Consider the following 18,120-nt stretch of genomic DNA (forward strand, 5'->3'; position numbering starts at 1 on the left):
GGAGTACTTGGCTTAGGAAGATGACAAATGGCAAGGTCCCAGAAAAGGAAGTCTGCTCACCTTTCTTCTCCCACCCTGCCCACCAAGAGGCACAAATACAGGAATCACACTACTTCCCAAATGTCATCTAGATGTCATTCTTCCAGGAGCACATGTGAACCTGTGGAGTGATTTTTCTACTTCACTCCTTGAGTGTGAATTTCATTATTCATTGTGTTTTTATATCAAATTTACATACAATTAATAGGCACTGTTTGATTCTAAGCACTATCTCACTTATTTTAAATAATCCCATTTTGAAATCAATTAAAAAATTGCAGGCAATGCACACAGCCCAGGTTTTCTGTGGTTCTTCCAGAAAAGCCAAGTTAAATACCCAACCTCAGCATTCAGAGAAGACCCTAGAGCCCCCTGCTGACAGCATACCACAGACTCATCAATCTTGGAGATGCTGTTGTGGCTCAGGTCTAGAGTGGTCAGTGCTTGCCACGTGGGGATGATGGCAGTCACGGGGCCTTCCAGGGCTCTGCCTTCTGGCTCCCACTCATCAAATTCCGAGGCTTCAGGAACGAGGACTTCCTGTGGAGGAACATCTGTTGAGCGCACTTGGGCCCTCACGCAACACTCACTGGGAATGCAATCATTGCAAAATTTCAGGAAGGGCTTGAGCATATTTAGCATGTGGAAGTGAACTTGCATTAAAGTTGGGCTTCAGCTCATATGCCTTTAAACAATTGTGAAATAACTGAAAAGCTTAGCAACATAACAGCTATTTGGTATATGTTACAGTCCTGCTTCACAAGCAAATACTTTCCAAGCTCACAAGGGCCTTTTGCCATCTATATGATGATGCCTTTTCTGGCTTAAATCTCAGAGGATAAAGGTCAGAATTCATGGTATTTCCAGGCAACTGTGCTTTCCAAGCTGGTGCTGTGGTCCTCACTGTGCCCTTTCAACTGTTACTTCACAGGGTTCAAACCCCACAGTCCTGAGGCAGCAGCACTAAGCACAGGGAAGGAATGCAGGTGTCCTCATTTTGACTTTCCACACCCACAAGACTTCTCTTGGTGGGTCATTTTTGTCCCCATGAGCCAGGCAGCATAAAGTGCTTCGGAGGGGCAAAGTTGCCTGGCACCCTTGCTCTTGAAACAAGCCTCTTTCTTTTAGCCAGTAAGCCTCAAATTTCACCAAGTCCAAATACTGATAAGACACCCTAAGCCACCAATTTTTAAAACATGCAGTACCTATTTAGTCAGGGGCAATGAACTCTTTTCCCTTAGATTGTCATTAAAAAGAAAAAAATGACAACAGCCAGCACAACGACAGTCGTCCAGTGTGAATGAATCAAAATGATACCTTTTGGGGGGGCAGAAAAATATTTTGTGGTGTCCTACAGAATTTCAGTGATTTGTTTATGTGTGCTATGAAATGAAAAGGTTGAAAAATCACTGGTCTAAGTTATAGAAGTAGCCACTATTTTTCTATAGAAGGGTTTTTTAAAAGAAAATTTTATTTATTTTTAGAGAGAGGAGAAAGGAAGAAGAAAGAGAGGGAGAGGAACATCAGTGTGTGGCTGCCTCTCATGCATCCCCAACTGGGAACCCAGCCCACAACCCAGGCATGTGCCCTGAATGGGAATTGAACCGGCGACCCTGTGGTTCACAGGCAGGCTCTCAATTTGCTGAGCCACACCAGCCAGGGCTGGAGAGGATTTTAATGTTACTAAGATGCATCCCAAACAGAAAAGACACCTTATGTTCTCCATTCGAATATTTCTGTTGCTCACATACAAACAACAGGGCCTAACACATCCACAACTTCATCTGTCTCATTCAAGTTCACTAAGAACGAGACATAAACAAGTGCTGAGTCAGGGTTTTTTAAGCTTAAAGAAACATTTATCCCAAACTAGCTAATAAATGTCCTGCCACTTGCCACTACTTAACAATTCATTCGTCAAATACCAGTGACTTTTCTTTTCAGGGGAGGGAACCCAGTTCCTTAAAATACCTTGTTTAATGTCATGGCTTTTGATGATGATGTAGAGACTAAAGCGTCCCAGGCGCTGCTAAGAGCTGGGGGGTCTCACATGAGTGTGTGGCTTCCCAGGCCCAGGCAACATCCAGCTTCTGCTTTCCGATATTGGCAGTACTCATACCCACCCTCGCCGGGGAGACCACCGCACAGGACCCTGCCCCACAGACAGTGTCCAGGCAAGAAACGGGGTGCTCACCTCCATTGAGGTTGCTGAGAAGCGGACACTCATTGTGGCTAAGGTGGGCTTTGATGCGACCAGTCCCCGGATGTGCTTGGCATCACAGTGGCTTATCTAGAACAAGGAACAGCTGTGTCTCAGGGCTGAACACAAAGGCCATGCTTGAGAAACAGATGCTGTAACAACATTTTTTATTATCCGTTATGGAGTCCCCTTTCATTTTTAAAATGGTAACAAAATTGGCATCACAAACCCAAGAGTTCAATGGTGAGTAATGCACAATATTCCCTGTTATGTGTGGGCATGCCAAGGGCAGAGAACTCTCAAAGCCCTCAGTCAGCCTGCCTTGGGAAAGACATCCAACTGGTTCTGCCCAACCCTTGGGATGACTTTTCACACTTCAACTCGAGCAACGAGGAGACCCAGAAGGGGCCAGGCACTGGTGCTCCATCCTGTTCACGACAAATGCTGCCCATGACAGGGGCAGAGACCTGCAGACCAGCCAAGAGCAGCAGTGGCCCCTCTTTCTCTGCCTTCAGGCTGGCCTTACTTACCTAGATGAAATCTGCCACTTACTGACAAACACAAAAGTAACAACATCTTACAATCAAGTCCAGGCACCCAACATCAGAAACACTTCTAGCTGCATGGTCACAAGCAAGATGATGCTTGTGCAGGACTCAGCCTTGCACTCCAGGGGCCCCGGGCCTTACTTCCACCTGATGAAGAGACTTGAATATTGACAGATCAAAAGGCAGCAGCTGCTCCTGAATGTTGCTGGTCCCAAAAGGTCCTTCTGTGCCAGAAACCTGCAGCCACAGATATGGCTTGATTCAGGGATGCTGTCACATGGCTCCACATCCATGTCACGGGGCAGCGCTACAGCAACTGCTACCCAACAAAGCTCTGCCTGGCTGTATGGCAGGATGGGCACTTACCCGGTCAACAAAGCAGGCTAAAGCCGAGGTATAGAGCAAAGGACACTGGGTCATGACTGCCCCCTAGTGCTCACAGCCAAGAACACCACAGCTGGCCTTCCTTGCTGGGATGGCCCAGCCAGCCAGTGAGCTGTTAGGTCCCATGCCCACAAATGAGCTGCCGCAGCTTTACCTTAAGGTACTTAAGGCGACAGGTGAAGTCCAGGATGTGCCCAAGGTCAGTCTTGGCGTCCCCGCTGGCACACGTGGGCTTTCCCTGCTGCAGCTGTTCGGTGACTGCATAGAGCTGCAGGGGCCTGATGGCAAAGACCTCACCGGCCCCCAGGAGCTGTTCTCCTGCAATAGCCATGCCCCACATGGAGGGTGAGTGTCCACCTCCAGCCCAGTCCCAGTCAAGTGGCCAGGGCATCTGCCCACCTGGCTAAGACTTAACAGGTACTTGGCAAATACCTGCTATGTGTGCTGCACTGCACCAGGACAAAACCACAGTCCTGGGCACACAGGAACAGTCGCCCTCCTGAACTCGCGGTGGGCTTAGGGCACACCCAGAACATGCGATTACAAAGGAGGGAAGGGCCATGGGAATGTGCAACTGGGGAGCCTCCCTGAAGTGAGTCTGTTAAAACCTGAAGTACTGAACAAAGATAAAGCTGATGCAAGGCAGCATTGTGGGCAACAGACCCATGATGCAACCTCCAATATGCAAATGTCTTAAGTTAGGTGGGGCCTAAGTTGCCAGCACACTGCAGGGCCTGGGAACAGGCAGAGGTTCTGAGCCAGGAAGATTGGCATTTGGTCCTCAATCTGCTCCTTTCAGCCATGTGCCCTCAAGCACATCATCCGGCTTCTCATCCTCAGTATCCTCACTGGCACCCCCTGGGTTGGGAGGTAGGCGGTAAGATGTTGAACACTTACAGAAAACACGTTACATGTTAGCTACTGTAACTATGCTCTCTGGCAGGGCTATGACCTATGCTCAGCTCCTGTTTGTCATCTGAACTCTTTCAGGTAAGGATAAACCAGATGCAAGAGGACATGATGCCATATACCTTCAAGAACTCTACCACAGGGCTTTGAACTAGATCCTGAGCTTGGGGTTAGCCCTCGAGATAGGAATCAGGGAGCCCTGTGGTGAAGTACCACAGCTCCTCAGACCTGGCTGCCTGCAGGGCAGGGGGCCGGACAGGCTTAGCTGTGGACCAGATCCAGGGCCTTGGGCAACCGTAGGGAGGTGAGTCCCAGCATTCATTTGGCACAGACCAACCGATGGAGTTCTGTGCCACCCTGTACCCCTGGCTCCCTAATAGGGTGGGCAAGTTGCACCCAGTATTTTGGGGACCCCTGACCACATACCTTTTTCGAAGAGCTCCTCAGCCAGAGCTGCAGTAATACCATTTATCTCCTGCAGAGAAAACAAAACCCAGTTAGGAAGTCCTCCTGTCCCATCACTGGGACTAGCGCACTCCCTATTTACCCCCTCTGCTATTGCAACACCAGCTCTCCATAAAGTTAGACAGAATAAAGGAGACAGTAAACCTGTAATGAAGTGCATAGAAAGGGAAATTAAATATTTCCAGTTATATAAACATTGAAAACGTCTCCTCAAAAGCAGAACAGAAACCAGACTAACACTGCAACTTTTAAGCTCACACGGGCGCTGGCTGACAGCACGAGACCCAGGAGGCTGGCAAAGTGCGGCTGTCAAGCATGGAAGCCAGCAGCTCCCAAAACTGGCCCTGGGAGAGCCTGGAGAGGGCATCATGGGAAGAAAGTCCTGTTTCTTCTGGAAAAGGGGCTCCCATGACCTTTGTGAGATAAAAGGCCTCCCAAAGCCCACCCTCCCTGACAGTGACCATTGCTACTTTCTTTCATGCTTCAAAGGCGTCTTAGGAGAGTGAGCACTTGCTTTCTTCCAGTGTTCAGTCCTTCAAGCCTTGCAACAGTGCCACATGGCCCCAGGGTCACGAGAAAGAGGGAGGAAAAGAGCTCTCTTTCAAATGTTATGATGGAAGAGGCACGACAAGGACAAGTCTTCAGTCAAGTTCTGAGGTCCTAATTCATGATGGGCAATGGCCTGAGTATTCTTGATGTGGTGGCTCACTCAATCTTATCAACACCCTATATGAGAAGACATCATTTGGGAACCTGTTTCTCAGATGAGTAAACTGAGCTGAGAGGTATTGTAACTCTCCAGTTCTGTGTAGCTAGAAACTAGCAAAGCCACACACCCAAGAACTTGGTCATGAAGCCTCTTCGTACACAACCAACAGCTGCAGCACTTTAGTGGCATAACCGTGAGGCTGGCAGGGCCCCTGGGTCCTCAGCCCCATATCCCGCAGGTAAGAATTTTAACTGACAGATGGCAGCCATCAGGACTTTTTATAAACAGGTCCAGATGGAGGTTGCACAATTGCCTTCCTAACTCTCTGCCACCAGGATATGCAAGTCACGTGTTTACAAGACTCGAAAAGCACCAGGTTACAGGAGACAGGGTGTCCCTCTCCTGTTTTTTCCTTCTCTTTGGCTTGTCTCTTTCTTACTTTGTATACATGTGCTGCAAATATCTTCCCCCTGTCTGCGTATGACTTTTCCTTTTGCTCATGGTGGTTCACTTTTGTGTTGTTTAATCTATGACTTTTTTCTTTGTAAATTCTGGGTTCTCTTCCCACGCCCAAAGATTATACAATAGTTTTCTAAAGTTTTCTTTTAGTACTTTATGATATCTTCTAAAAATGTGTTTATTTTTTTAATCTGCATGAAATGCAGTTCATATATAATGCGAGAATAACTTTGACATCCACTCATCCTCTCCAACAAATAGACAAAAAGCCAAAGAATGAGAAAACACAGCCCCAGCATCAGGGGGCTCACAGTCTGGAAAGATGCAGGGCCGAATGTGAAAGAGCCATCAGGGGGCCAGGGGCAGGCTGCAAGCCGGAGTGCCCCAGCTAGAGAGGGGAGGCTATCAGTTCACACTGGAGTTCAACTTTAGTTTCTTGCAACAACTTAAACTCAATTACATCTTTACATTTTCCTAGGCTGCTGTGAAGAACTGAAGACTAGGAAGAGCTTGAATCCAAAGGCTCCTTTCTCTTCCAACAGTTGAGAACCAAGCCCTGTCTCCAGATCTGCACCTACCCATTCCCCCTGCAGCCTGGAGAGCCTTGAGTCCTGAGCAGCTCCAAGCCCATCCCCACTGTTACTCATTCTGGGGCTCCTAGGTGGTCTCCCAGGGGCAAAGGATTCCCTGTCCCACATGCCCACTCACCCTGTGCTGGAGGGACTGAAAGTGCTTCAGGGTGCCACAAATGTCTGAATTGAAGTGTATATTTTTAAAGACACTCTTTCTACCTCAATGAAATTTTTATTAAAAAATATTATTAGCTGTGTTTAAAAACTATAACCCCCCCCAGCCAAATGTATCATAGACCAATTTGATCAGGTTCCTGCCAAGACCACGTGTTCTTGTGCAGCCTCAGGCAGCAGTGTGAGCTGCACGCAAACATGCCATGGACTAGTGGGGCTGTGGCTCTACGGCTACCGCGCTGATGAGCACATCTGTGCACACAGGATCCCCATAACCAGCCGCACCCTACTGCACACACGCTTGTACTCAAAGCATACCTCCAGGCTGGCCTGATGCCTCTACTTGGCACATGCTTTAGCCATGCACTCAATGGGGCGTAACAAAGGGCTCAGTTACACATCACTGTGTGGTTCTCTCTCACTCACACACACACACTGTACCCCTGTCTACGATGAGGCATTCTAGCAGGAATGAGGTAGTAAAAATTCCCCATTGAGGGATTCAAGCCTAAACTGACTGAAGAGAGCTCCAAGACTATGTAGCAAAGAAATGTTACCATTTACAGCCTTAGTACTTTACAACCAAAACAAACGATGGATGAGAATGCTAAGGGCTGATGCAAAGATAATAGTTCCATCGTAGCTCCTGATTTCAATTTTCAAAAAGTGTTTTTGTTCTAGCCAACTGGCTTTAAAATAAGAAAATTTAGGTGCCACCACTGAAAGGAACGGAGGCCCTTTCCTTACTAGGACAGGCTGTACTGGCTGGCACCTGCCACAGGTCATCAGTCTTTCAGGCCCTCTACCTTCACTGTGCCATCTCCTAAAATTCTCAAGAGCCAGGGTCATTACTCTCCAATTTACAAAAGAGGAACTGGGACACAGAGAGGTTAGATGCCTGACTTGGGAGCAGCTGGACTGTGAGAGAAACTTTGCTCTGCCTGCCTCTCAAGTCCACAGTTAGAAAGTCTCCCCCAAAATGGAGTGCTGGAATTCTCCCCAGGATTCTACTTTACTGAATTTGAAAACCTCTGCTCTATAGGGTTCTGGGATGAGTCTGGGGAAACAGCTATCTGAAGAGAAAGCACAGCAACAGGCCCAGTGCCCTCTCACTGCAACCCAGGACCGCACCAGACCCAGATTCTCCATCTCAGTCAGAACTGGCTGGGAAAGCAGAAGTGCTTTCTTTCCTTACCATTAAAATCCATAATACGAAAGAATGAAGTTGGACTCCTACCCCACACCATATACTACTCACAATGGATCAAAGACCTAAACATGAAAGCTAAAACAATACAATTCGTAGTAGTTGTATATCTTTGTAACCTTGGATTAAGTAAGGTATGATTACCAATGGGAAAAAAAAAGATAAAATAAACTTTACCAAAATCTAAAACTTTTGTTTCAAATAACACTATCAAGAAAATGAAAAGACAATCTACATAATGGAAGAAAATGTGTATCACATTTCTCGTAAGGGTCTACTATCCAAAATATATAAAGAATTACAGCCTGCCCTGGGTAGTGTGGATCAGTGGGTAGAGTGTCATTCTGCAAATAGAAAGGCTGCCGGTTTGATTCCCAGTCAGGGCACATGCCTGGGTTGTGTATTTAGTACCCAGTTGGGGGAATGTGAGAGGCAATGAATCAATGTTTCTCTCACAAATCAATGTTTCTTCCCCTCTCTTTCTCCCTCCCTTCAACTCTCTCTAAAAATAAATCAATAAAATATTTTAAAAAAAGAATTATAACACAACAACAAAAAAGACAGATAACCTGACTTTTAGAAGTGCAGAGGATTTGAATACATTTTTCCAAAGATATGTTAATGATCAATAAATACATGAAGGCTCAACATCATCAGTCATTAGGCAAGCAAAAATCAAAACCACAATGAGATAACACTTCATACCCACTAGGATGGCTATTAAAAAAATGAACAGTAACAGCATTGGCAAAGATGTGGAGTGATTCAGAACGTATACATTGCTGGTGAGAATGTAAAATGATGCCGCTGCTATGAAAAAAAATTGGCAGTTCCTCAAAAAATTAAAGTTGCCATATGGGTCAGTAATTCTACTTTCAACAGAAATGAAAACATGTCCGCACAAAAACTTCTCTATGGTCATAGCAACATTATTCATAATAGCCCCAAAGTGAAAATAATCCATTTACCAACTGATGAGTGGATAAACAAAATGTGATATATCCAAACAATAGACTACTCAGTCTAAAAAGGACCAAAGTACTGATTTGTGCTACAATATGAAAAGATTTTGAAAACATCACACTAAGTGAAAGAAGCCAGTCACAAAGGCCATATACTGTATGATTCCATTGATATGAAACCATGGAGATAGAAAGTAGGTTAGTGATTGCTAGGAGCAGGGCAGGATGGAAAATGACTGCTAATGGTACAAGGTTCCTTTCTGGGGGGATGACTGTTCTGGAATTAATGGTGATAGATGCACAACTTGTGAATATACTAAAAAAACCAGGGATCTGTACACTTTAAAAGAGTGAACTTTTTTTGGTATGTGAATTATAACTAAAAAAAAAAAAAGAAACCCACACCTCAGCCAAGTAAGAGTTCCCTGGGTCCACCCTGTCCAATGTCAGCCCCACGAGAGGTAGAGCATGTTGGGAACGATTTCAGAGAGGAGTCAGATGGGACAGAGGTTAAAAGAAACATTCTCTAAGTGCTCCCAGTCTATAGCAAAGGCTGACAAATCTTTAGGCCCTGTTTGTTCAAACTCATTTGAGGATCTTATCTAGTGGTTCCAGATCTGGTGCAATTTTGCCCTTCAGGCAGATATGTGGCAAAGTCTGCAGACATTTTTTGGTTGTGATTAACTGGATGGGTAAGGTGCTACTGGCATCTAGTGGGTAGAGGCCAGAGATGCTGTGATACAATGCATAGAACAGCCCCCACGACAATTACCCAGCCCTAAATGTCAACGGTGCCAAGGGAGAGAAACCTTGATTTAATTCAATGAAGGCTCAATTACTCTTTTAACTTCTTGGATTTATATAACCCAGGGGCCTGTGTGATAACAGTAATTTTAAGTATGTCCATATTACTCCAAGCATGAACAAAACCACAATCACACATGTGGGTCAACCCCAAGAACATCTCAGGCAAACATATCTCCAAAGAGAAATGCAGGTCTCTCCATGCTCAGAAATGAGAAAACCTGAGGCATCTGGAGAGACTACCTCCTCAAAGACCCAGGTCATAATTCAAAAGGGCTGCTTAGCAAGTTTTATCCTTAAATAGCTAATCAAAGCTTCATAAAGTGCAGTATTTCTATTTAAAGTATATTTTATTGACTATACTATTACTGTTCTAATTTTCCCCTTTGGCCCCTTCCACCTGATTCCCCCCTTCCCTCCCGCAATCCTCCCTAGTTCATGTCCATGGGTTTTGCATGTAAGTTTTTTTGCTTCTCCACTGTCTATACTTTCTTAACATCCCTCTACTTTGAACCTACCAATTATGCTTCTAAGTGCCTATACCTTTCACCCCATTCTCTCCCTCCCCTCTCCTAGCTGATAATCTTCCAAGTGATCTTCATGTCTATGATTCTATTTCTAGTCTAGTTGTTTGCTTAGTCTGTTTTTAGATTCAGTTGTTTGCCATTTTAACGTTCACAGTTTTGATCTTCTTTTTCCTAAATAAGTTCTTTTAACATTTCAATAAAAGGGCTTAGTGATGGCCCTGGCTGGTGTAGCTCAGTGGATTGAGCGCGGGCCTGCGAACCAGACAATCGTGGTTCGATTCCCAGTCAGGGCACATGCCAGGGTTGCAGGCCGGTTCCCTGCAGGCCAGTTCCCAGCAGGGGATGCACAAAAGGCAACCGTACATTGATGTTTCTCTCCCTCTCTCCATCCCTTCCCCTCTAAAGATAAATAAATAAAATCTTAAAAAAAAAAAAAAAAAAGGGCTTAGTGACAGTGAACTCCTTTAACTTTACCTTATCTGGGAAGCACCTTATCTGCCCTTCCATTCTAAATGAATGCTTTGCTGGATAGAGTAATCTAGGTTGTAGGTCCTTGCTTTTCAACACTTTGACTATTTCTTGCCATTCCCTTCTTGCCCGCAGTTTCTTTTGAGAATTCAACTGACAGTCTGATGAGAACTCCTTTGTAGATAACTGCCTTTCTCTTGCTTTCAAGATTCTTTTATCTTTAACCTTTGGAATTTTTCTTATGCGTCTTGGTGTGTTCCTCTTTGGGTCCAACTGTTTGGGACTCTAAGCTTCCTGGATTTGCCTATCTCTTTTGTCATATTGGGGAAGTTTTCTTTCATTATGTTTTCAAATTAAGTTTTCGATTTCTTGCTCTTTCTCTTCTCCTTCTGGTATCCCTATGATTCAGATGTTGGCCCTTTTGGAGATGCCCCAGAATCTTCTTAAATTCTCCTGTTTTTAAAAAATTGTTTCTTCATTTTGTTCTGGTTGAATGTTTATTTCCTTCTTACGTTCCACATTACTGATTTGGATCCTGGCTTCCTTCCCTTCACCGTTGGTTTCCTGTAAAATTTTTTTATTTCCCCTAGTAGAGCCTTCATTTCTTCCCTTGTGCTTGTGCCGTATTTAATTAGACCTTTGGGCATCCTGGTTAGCAATGTTTTGAACTCTGTGTCTGATAGGTTGGCTGTCTCCAAATCTCTTAGTTCTTTTTCTGGGGTTCTGCTCTATTCCTTCATTTGAGCCATATTTCTTTGTCTTCTGATTTTGGCATCCTCCGAATCTGTGTACTAGGTAGAGTCACTTAGATTACATTTTAGTGCACCTGTTAAGTTGTATGGGGCAGAGCCTTGGGTATTTGCCAGAGCAGGGCCACCATGGCTCCATGTGTGTGTGGGAAGAGTCAAAGAGGGGACAATGCAGCTGCTGGCTGCTGACTGACTTCTGGGGGCTTGCCTGGCTCTTGCCTCGTTTCTAGTCACTTCACCCACTTCCCATGTGTGACTGGCATCCCTTCAACTGCTGTCCTGATTGTAATCCCCAGGGTGGGTGGGTTTACATACACTCTGGATTCACCTGAGAAATCAGCAATTTCTTTTGCCACCCCAACCTCCACTGGGTTTATAGCTGGAAGTTATGAGGCTTTCTTTTCCCAGTGCTGGATCCCTGGGCTGAGTGGTCTGGCCTGGGGCAGGGCTCGCTCGCTCACAAGGTGTTTTCCTGATTTTTATCCACTACACATGAATGTGGGGCTGCCTGTTCCACTGGCCACCTCTCCTGCCCTGGCTTGCTCCACTACCCAAGTCCTCTCCACCCTGACTCCATGTTTCTACTCCACCTCCTTGTCTGGATGAATATAGCTTATTTAAATTCCTGGTTGTCAGGCTTTTATACAATTCTAGATGTGTTTCTGGGTGATTTTTCTGGCAGTTGTGGGTATTTCCATTTTTAAGTTAGTTATGTTCCTTCTTATGGTTGTGCCCATAAAGTACAGTATTTCCTAAAATACTAACCTGTAAAGTTTATCTGTAAGACTTGTGCATTTTTTCTTACATAAGTAAACGCAAAAAAATATCTACACCAGGAAACTGCTGCTAATCACATACACTTCTGGTACATGCTAAGTAAAATCCAAATCATATATACATATCCCATCTGTCACTGCCATCCTTTCCCCCACATGACCCCTTCAAGCTCAGTGTCCCAACACTAATGCTATTACCAAATGTCCAGGCTCAATCTAGCATTCCAAGAAAGGTTCAGCTGTCTTATTCTGAAAATACTTCAAGAAAAGTTGTATTTTAAACATGTTTGGACCTTTAAGAATACAACCCCATAAGTCCCTTCCTACAAAGTGAGCCTGAAAAAGGAGCGGATTCTTTCCTATCTTTATCACATAAAGAGTAAATAATTTTAAAAAATCTATTACCCTGCCCTGGCCAGTGTAGCTCAGCTGGTTGGGATGTTGGCTGGTACACTGAAAGGTCATGGGTTCCATTCCCAGTCAGGACACAGGCCTGGGTTGCAGGTTCAGTCCTGGGTCAGGGCACATGTGAGAGGCAACCAATCAGTGTTTTTCTCCCTTTCTCTCTCCCTCCCTTCCCCTCTCTCTAAAATCAATAAGCATGTCCTCAGATGAGAATGAAAAATAATCATCATAATAAAAAAACCTATCACCAAAAGATAACTACTACTACTATTTTGGTGTATAACCTAGAATTTTCCTAGACAAACATAAAATCTTTGTTAATACAATGGGACCATACTCTGTATCAGGGGTGTCCAACCTGCAGCCCATGGGCCACATGTGGTTCGGGATGGCTATGAATGTGGTCCAATGCAAAACTGTACGTTTACTTAAAATGTTTTTTAAAAATATTTATTTTTAGAGAGAAGGGATGGGAAGGAGAAAGAGTGGGAGAGAAACATCAATGTGTGGTTGCCTCTCATGTGCCCCCTACTGGGGACCTGTCCTGCAACCCAGGCATGCACCCTGGCTGGTAATCGAACCGGTGGCCCTTTGCTTCACAGGCTTGTGCTCAATCCACTGAGCTGCACCAGCCAGGGCTTAAAACATTTTGTGTGTGTGTGTGTGTGTGTGTGTGTGTGAATACATGTTGCAATGTATTTAATGTGTAGCCCAAGACAACTCTTCTTCCAGTATGGCCCCCAAATGCCAAAAGGTTGGACACCCCTGCTCTACATATTGTTTTATAGGTTGCTCTTCTTATATAGTAATATATTTATTTTCCTATGTCAACAAATTCATTGCCACACCATCATTTTTCTAGCAGAATATCCAAAGATCTGGTTGTACTTCTTTCTTTCTTTTTTTAATCACATCATGTTGGACTTTTATTTTTCAGTATCTTGCTATAATCCTGGAATGACTACCTAAATCCTTTCTACAGTTTCCTAACTATTTTCCTAAGAATAAATTCTAAGAAGTGAAATTGTGTCCTGGTGGGGTAGTTCAGTTGGTTGGAACATTGTCCTGATACATCAATAATGCAGTTCAATCCCCAGTCAAGGCACATACAAAAATCAACCAATGATGCAGAGATAAGTGGAGCAACAGATTGGTGCCCCCCTTTTCCTCTCTCTCTAAAATCAATTTTAAAAAGTGGAATGGTTGTTGTGAATGTTTTGGTTTCACACTGCCAAACTTCCCTCCTTGAAGCCTGCCAGCTCACCCTGTCACCGGCAGCTTCTGAAAGCTGCTCCTTTATCCAGAAACGAGTGCAGAGTTGCTCCACTACGTACACCCTCATCAAAGTTATCCACCCTCACTCACACCCTATACCCCAACAATGCCCCAAGATGGCAATTCTGCCAATACAAACTAATCTCTGAGTCTTGAGCTGTGAACCAACAACTCAACACTAGTTCATGTCAGGTGTTAGCTGTTTCTAATCTACCCCATCCATTTGGATGGAAACCCAGCTTAAACACCCATGGGCCATTTTTGCTAACCAAAATGCCTTATGGTGGAAGAAAGCCTCTCTGTAGTTGTAGTCCCTCTAATGTAAGGCAAATCTGCCAATAAACATGCTACTGCCCACACCCCATCCCCACCAGCATGATGTTCCTCTATCTTCCAACCTCAGGATCAAACTCCAGCCCACCTTTCCTTCAAGATAAGGTCTATAGTGGTTTGCTACCTTGAGCTTGGGTGGTTGTGGGATTGCAGGCAAAAGAGAAGACCTGAGAGGAACTTACATAGAACTGAAAATGCAAGAAGTGGGCCAGCACTCTGGGGGCCACACCAGGGAAGGTGGCCAGGAGTGTCTGGAGGTAGACCTCCAAATCCTTCTCCCTCTTTTCCACCAAGCTTCTTGAGTTTTTCCCAATTATCTTTTTGGGTGGAAGCAGATTTTTATCAATCTTCTTCTCTGCAACAAGCTGTGAAAACATACGCAAGTTAACCACAGACCAAGAGGCTTTGTGACTGTGCCAGACCAAGGCAAGCACCTGATGCCTGACATGACTTCCTCAGCTGCTTGTGGCAGCTGTACCAGGATTAATGATCAAACCCGTGCATCTGGGCTTGGCCTTATCAAGTTCAGTCAGTATTAGAAACACCAACACGATTTCCATCTGCAAGCTCCATCTGAAGACATTTAGAAAAGGAGACCTCTAGGTATCTAAAAATCACCATTTTCTCCACACAAGAAGGGAAACCACTCAGGGCAGTGGCCTAAAACACTCCGGCTGCAAATGACCCAGAAAAAGGCATCTCTTTCTAAAAGCAAAGAAAGAAATGGAATCACAGCCAGTTTTAAAGTATAAGCTATGGAATAGCTACAGGCAGGGTGACCAAGTTCAAATCCGTTCCCTCCTCAGGAAAGTGTCCCAGCATCTCATATCCAAGCTAGAACTGGCAATCTTAAAACTGAAGTTCAGCCCTGGCTGGTTTGGCTCAGTAAACTGAGTGCCAGTCTGAAAACCCACTGGTTTGATTCCCAGTCAGGGCACATGCCTGGGTTGCAGGACAGGCCCCCATTTGGGGCTGTGCAAGAGGCAATCTCTTGAAGTATCTCTCATATACTGATATTTCTCTTCCTCTCTTTAAAATGAAATAAAAAACAAAAAACTGAAGTTCAAATATGTTCCTTGTGCATTATCTCATGCTAGGGCTAAACTCTCAGGAGCCACCAGTTTTTTTTTGCTAGTTAAATGAATAAACTGGTTTATTGGAGAACACTACAGGTATGGAGTCTGTTTTGTTCTAAAACTAATACACGGCACAATGAGAACTTGGCCTAAAAGCCCCCAAGCCCTGAGACACAGGTCCCCCAGCTCTCATTACCTTTTCATGCAGGTCATGGAAATCGCTGTAGCGGTGCTTGACTGTCCATTCATGGTTGCCATCAGTGACCTGGATGATATAAACCTAAAAGGGAAAATAATCAGTCCTTGCCTAGTCAGTAACAAGAAGAGCCCCACTCCAACCCTAGCAATAGCTGTAGGACGCCCAGACCATCTCAACCCTAGGCCAAAGTTAGGCTGCTCTTGCCCACCAGCCTCTGCACCTGACTCCTGCTGTGCAGCAGGGCACTCTCTCGGCCTCCTGCATGGCCTACCCATTGGATGTGGCAGGTACACGAGATAAGTCTGTGGTTCTGTCCAACAGTGAGGAACAAAAAAGGTGACTATTATGACAAGGCATCTCTTTGGTTTTTTGCTTCCATTCTCCAGATAACCCAAAGCCCAATCCAACCAGAGCTTCAGGTAAGCTTGACTTCCGAGGGAGGCAGAAGAGGGCTAGGTCTAGCAGTGCCACCTTTTCTGCTATTTTTCCTCAGGGACCCTGCCTATATCCTGGAAACAGGCCTTTTTCCAACCCTTTCAGCTGGTTAATAGCTGTGATTTCTGTTGCTGAGCCAAGAGTCAAAGCACTAAAAAGCCAATGGGGAAGAGGTGGGGGGAGGGGAGAGTGGTGACGGACTATCAAGGCAAAATGGCTTAGAGGTTAGGGGACTGGGCCTTGGAGTTAAGGAAAACCTAGGTTCAAAACCTGGCTCTTGAAATTTACTGGCTGTGTCTTGGGTATGAATCACTTATATAAGTAACTGGGAGCTTAAGTTCTCACTGAGCCTCAGTTCCTCCATCATAAAATCTGATAGGTTTAAGAATGAAATAAAGTAATGCATACAAAATGCTTTGTGCAGGGCCTGACATGTGGCAAGTGTCCAATGAAAAGGGAGGTGTGTTAATAATACTCAACTCAACACACCCAGAAACAAAATGGTAGGGTAGGCCTGGGATCACTCACCTCCTCTTTCCCATTCAGAGGAGGGGCTCAGCACTGTGGAGTAAAGACAGCTCTTTTGAGCTGACCATCCAGCTCAACGCAGCTTGTGGTTGATGGCCAGCCGAGCATTGGCTTAGAGAACTCAACCCTCACCTAGAGGAGGACCCCTGGTCCTAGTGCCCCACCCCTTTCTGCAGCAAGCAGGGGAGAGGAGAAAATAATCAACCGAGCTGATGCCTCCACAGAGAAGCAGCCATTTCTCCAGGGCTGGCCTGTTGCTCCAGGATCCTCCCTCAGACCCTCTTCACAGCCTGGTAGCTTCCCTCCCCCTTCCCCCTTCATCCACCTTAAGAAAGAAGAAATGACTCTCTTGAGGAGGGTTAGGATGAGAGCCTAAGTAATAGGGCAAAGGCAGTCTAAAGGCTCCCACCCTCTAGGAACAAAGGACAGGTTGCTGGGAGATGCTCAGTAAGCCCCCACCTCAGGCAGCCTATCAGGCCTAGGCCTGGCATCCAACTCCATCACAGTCGGGAATAACACCCCCCCTCCCCGCCAACCATTCCTATCCACCATCTCTCCCAGTCTTGAATAATGCGTTTATGTGTGTGTGTGTGTGGGGGGGGGGGGGGTTGTAGCCTCAACATGCTCCCAAAGCCAATGCAGACCCTTCAGATTCCTGGGTCTTGCATTTTCAGCCCTGAGGGACCCCCCCCCCCCCCGCATATGAGATACATCCCTCTTCTTTTCTTGTCTCTGCCTGATCCCCAGGACCTCAGGACCCCAAATCCGCCCTCGTTTCTGGAGCAAATCTCAACTGCGACCCCAAGCTCCCCAGATCAAAACCCTGCTCCCTCTCCTACATGGACTGCAGGGTTCTTCGAATTCCATTCATCAGACACCCCTTCCCTAATGCCCTCCTCCTGGACCCCCTGTCTTATCCTCCCAGGCTGGCGCCCCTCTCGGCCTAAAAAATCTAGAGGCGCCTCCTCCACATCTAAACCTCCCTCCTCCCCAACCTTACCCTGCTTTCCTGAACAAGTACCCCTTCCCCAAACCTCTCCCGTGGGGTTCTTCCCGGACCTACGCCGCCAACATCCCCCTCCCAGACACTCCTATCCAAACAAAATCGCGGGCCCGTTACCCATACCTCCCTGGTCATGGAGCCCACACCTCCCCAACCCCCATGACTCGGATTCCGGGTTCCGGCCACCACGCCCGGTTAGGGCATCCGCGCCCTCAGCACACCGTATATGTATCCACGAGCTCAGAACCCACGACGCGCGCCTCCTTCGCCGGCTCAGCCTCCCGCTCGGGCCCGAAGCTGCGGGACATAGTCGCCATATTCCGGGCTCCAAAGCTGCCCGGCGCAGACAACTAGCAGCAGGGGGCGGGGTCAGCGTCCCACCGCCCCTAGGTCCCCACGGTCTCCCGGCCCCACCTCCGTCGCGCGCCCCACCGCCATCTTGGCCCCACCGCTTCCTCGCGCCTTCGCCCCGCCCCTCGCGCGTATATTGACAGCAACTATTCTTGGTGCGCGTGCGCAAACTGCGCAGGCCTTGCCGCTTGCGTAGTCTGTACCTGGTGTGCGTAGCCTGCTGCAGTCTGCAGCTAGGGAGAAACTGAGGCCTTTGGCGGGTAGTTTTGGGCAACACCATTTGGTACCTGGGAGGGAGGACAGAAGGCCTGGCACCTTCCTGGCTGCTTGCAGCAAGTCGCTGCTCCGTCCGGCCTCAGTGTCCTCCTCTGAAAAAAGAGGAAATAATGACCCCTCAGTTGGCTCTTGGGCTCATTCTCTTTCCGTAGGTCGAGAGGGTTGAAGAAGATACCAGGCATGCTTACATCTCAGAGCAGCTCTGGCCAGTTGTTAACCTTTCCAAGACTCGATATCCTCTGTCATGTGGGCCGCTGGACAGTTGAGTGGGTTAGTTCAAGAAGTGT

At 46.4% G+C, this 18,120-nt stretch overlaps 1 protein-coding gene across 5 annotated transcripts in view; it reads right to left on the minus strand.

Annotated features, from left to right (window-relative positions):
• The window catches only part of NISCH (nischarin), a 34,169-nt gene extending 16,519 nt beyond the window's left edge, over positions 1-17,650 (minus strand). For 4 of the 5 annotated variants that reach the window (XM_053669267.1, XM_037134672.2, XM_053669269.1 and 1 more), the window contains exons 1-8: positions 17,428-17,650; positions 15,238-15,321; positions 14,148-14,330; positions 4,507-4,555; positions 3,326-3,489; positions 2,929-3,024; positions 2,234-2,329; positions 427-579 (exon numbers count right to left, since the gene is read on the minus strand). In XM_053669267.1, coding sequence (XP_053525242.1) covers positions 427-579; positions 2,234-2,329; positions 2,929-3,024; positions 3,326-3,489; positions 4,507-4,555; positions 14,148-14,330; positions 15,238-15,321; positions 17,428-17,523 — 921 coding nt within the window. In that variant the 5' untranslated portion in view covers positions 17,524-17,650. Of the gene's footprint in view, positions 1-426; positions 580-2,233; positions 2,330-2,928; positions 3,025-3,325; positions 3,490-4,506; positions 4,556-14,147; positions 14,331-15,237; positions 15,322-17,427 lie in introns of those variants that run through there. The other variant, XM_053669268.1, reaches the window with a different exon arrangement.
• Between the last annotated feature and the right edge of the window lie 470 nt (positions 17,651-18,120).

Source organism: Artibeus jamaicensis, unplaced genomic scaffold (genome assembly GCF_021234435.1).
Source record: "Artibeus jamaicensis isolate MK-2021 breed Jamaican fruit bat unplaced genomic scaffold, CSHL_Jam_final contig_519, whole genome shotgun sequence".
Lineage (NCBI taxonomy): Eukaryota > Metazoa > Chordata > Mammalia > Chiroptera > Phyllostomidae > Artibeus > Artibeus jamaicensis.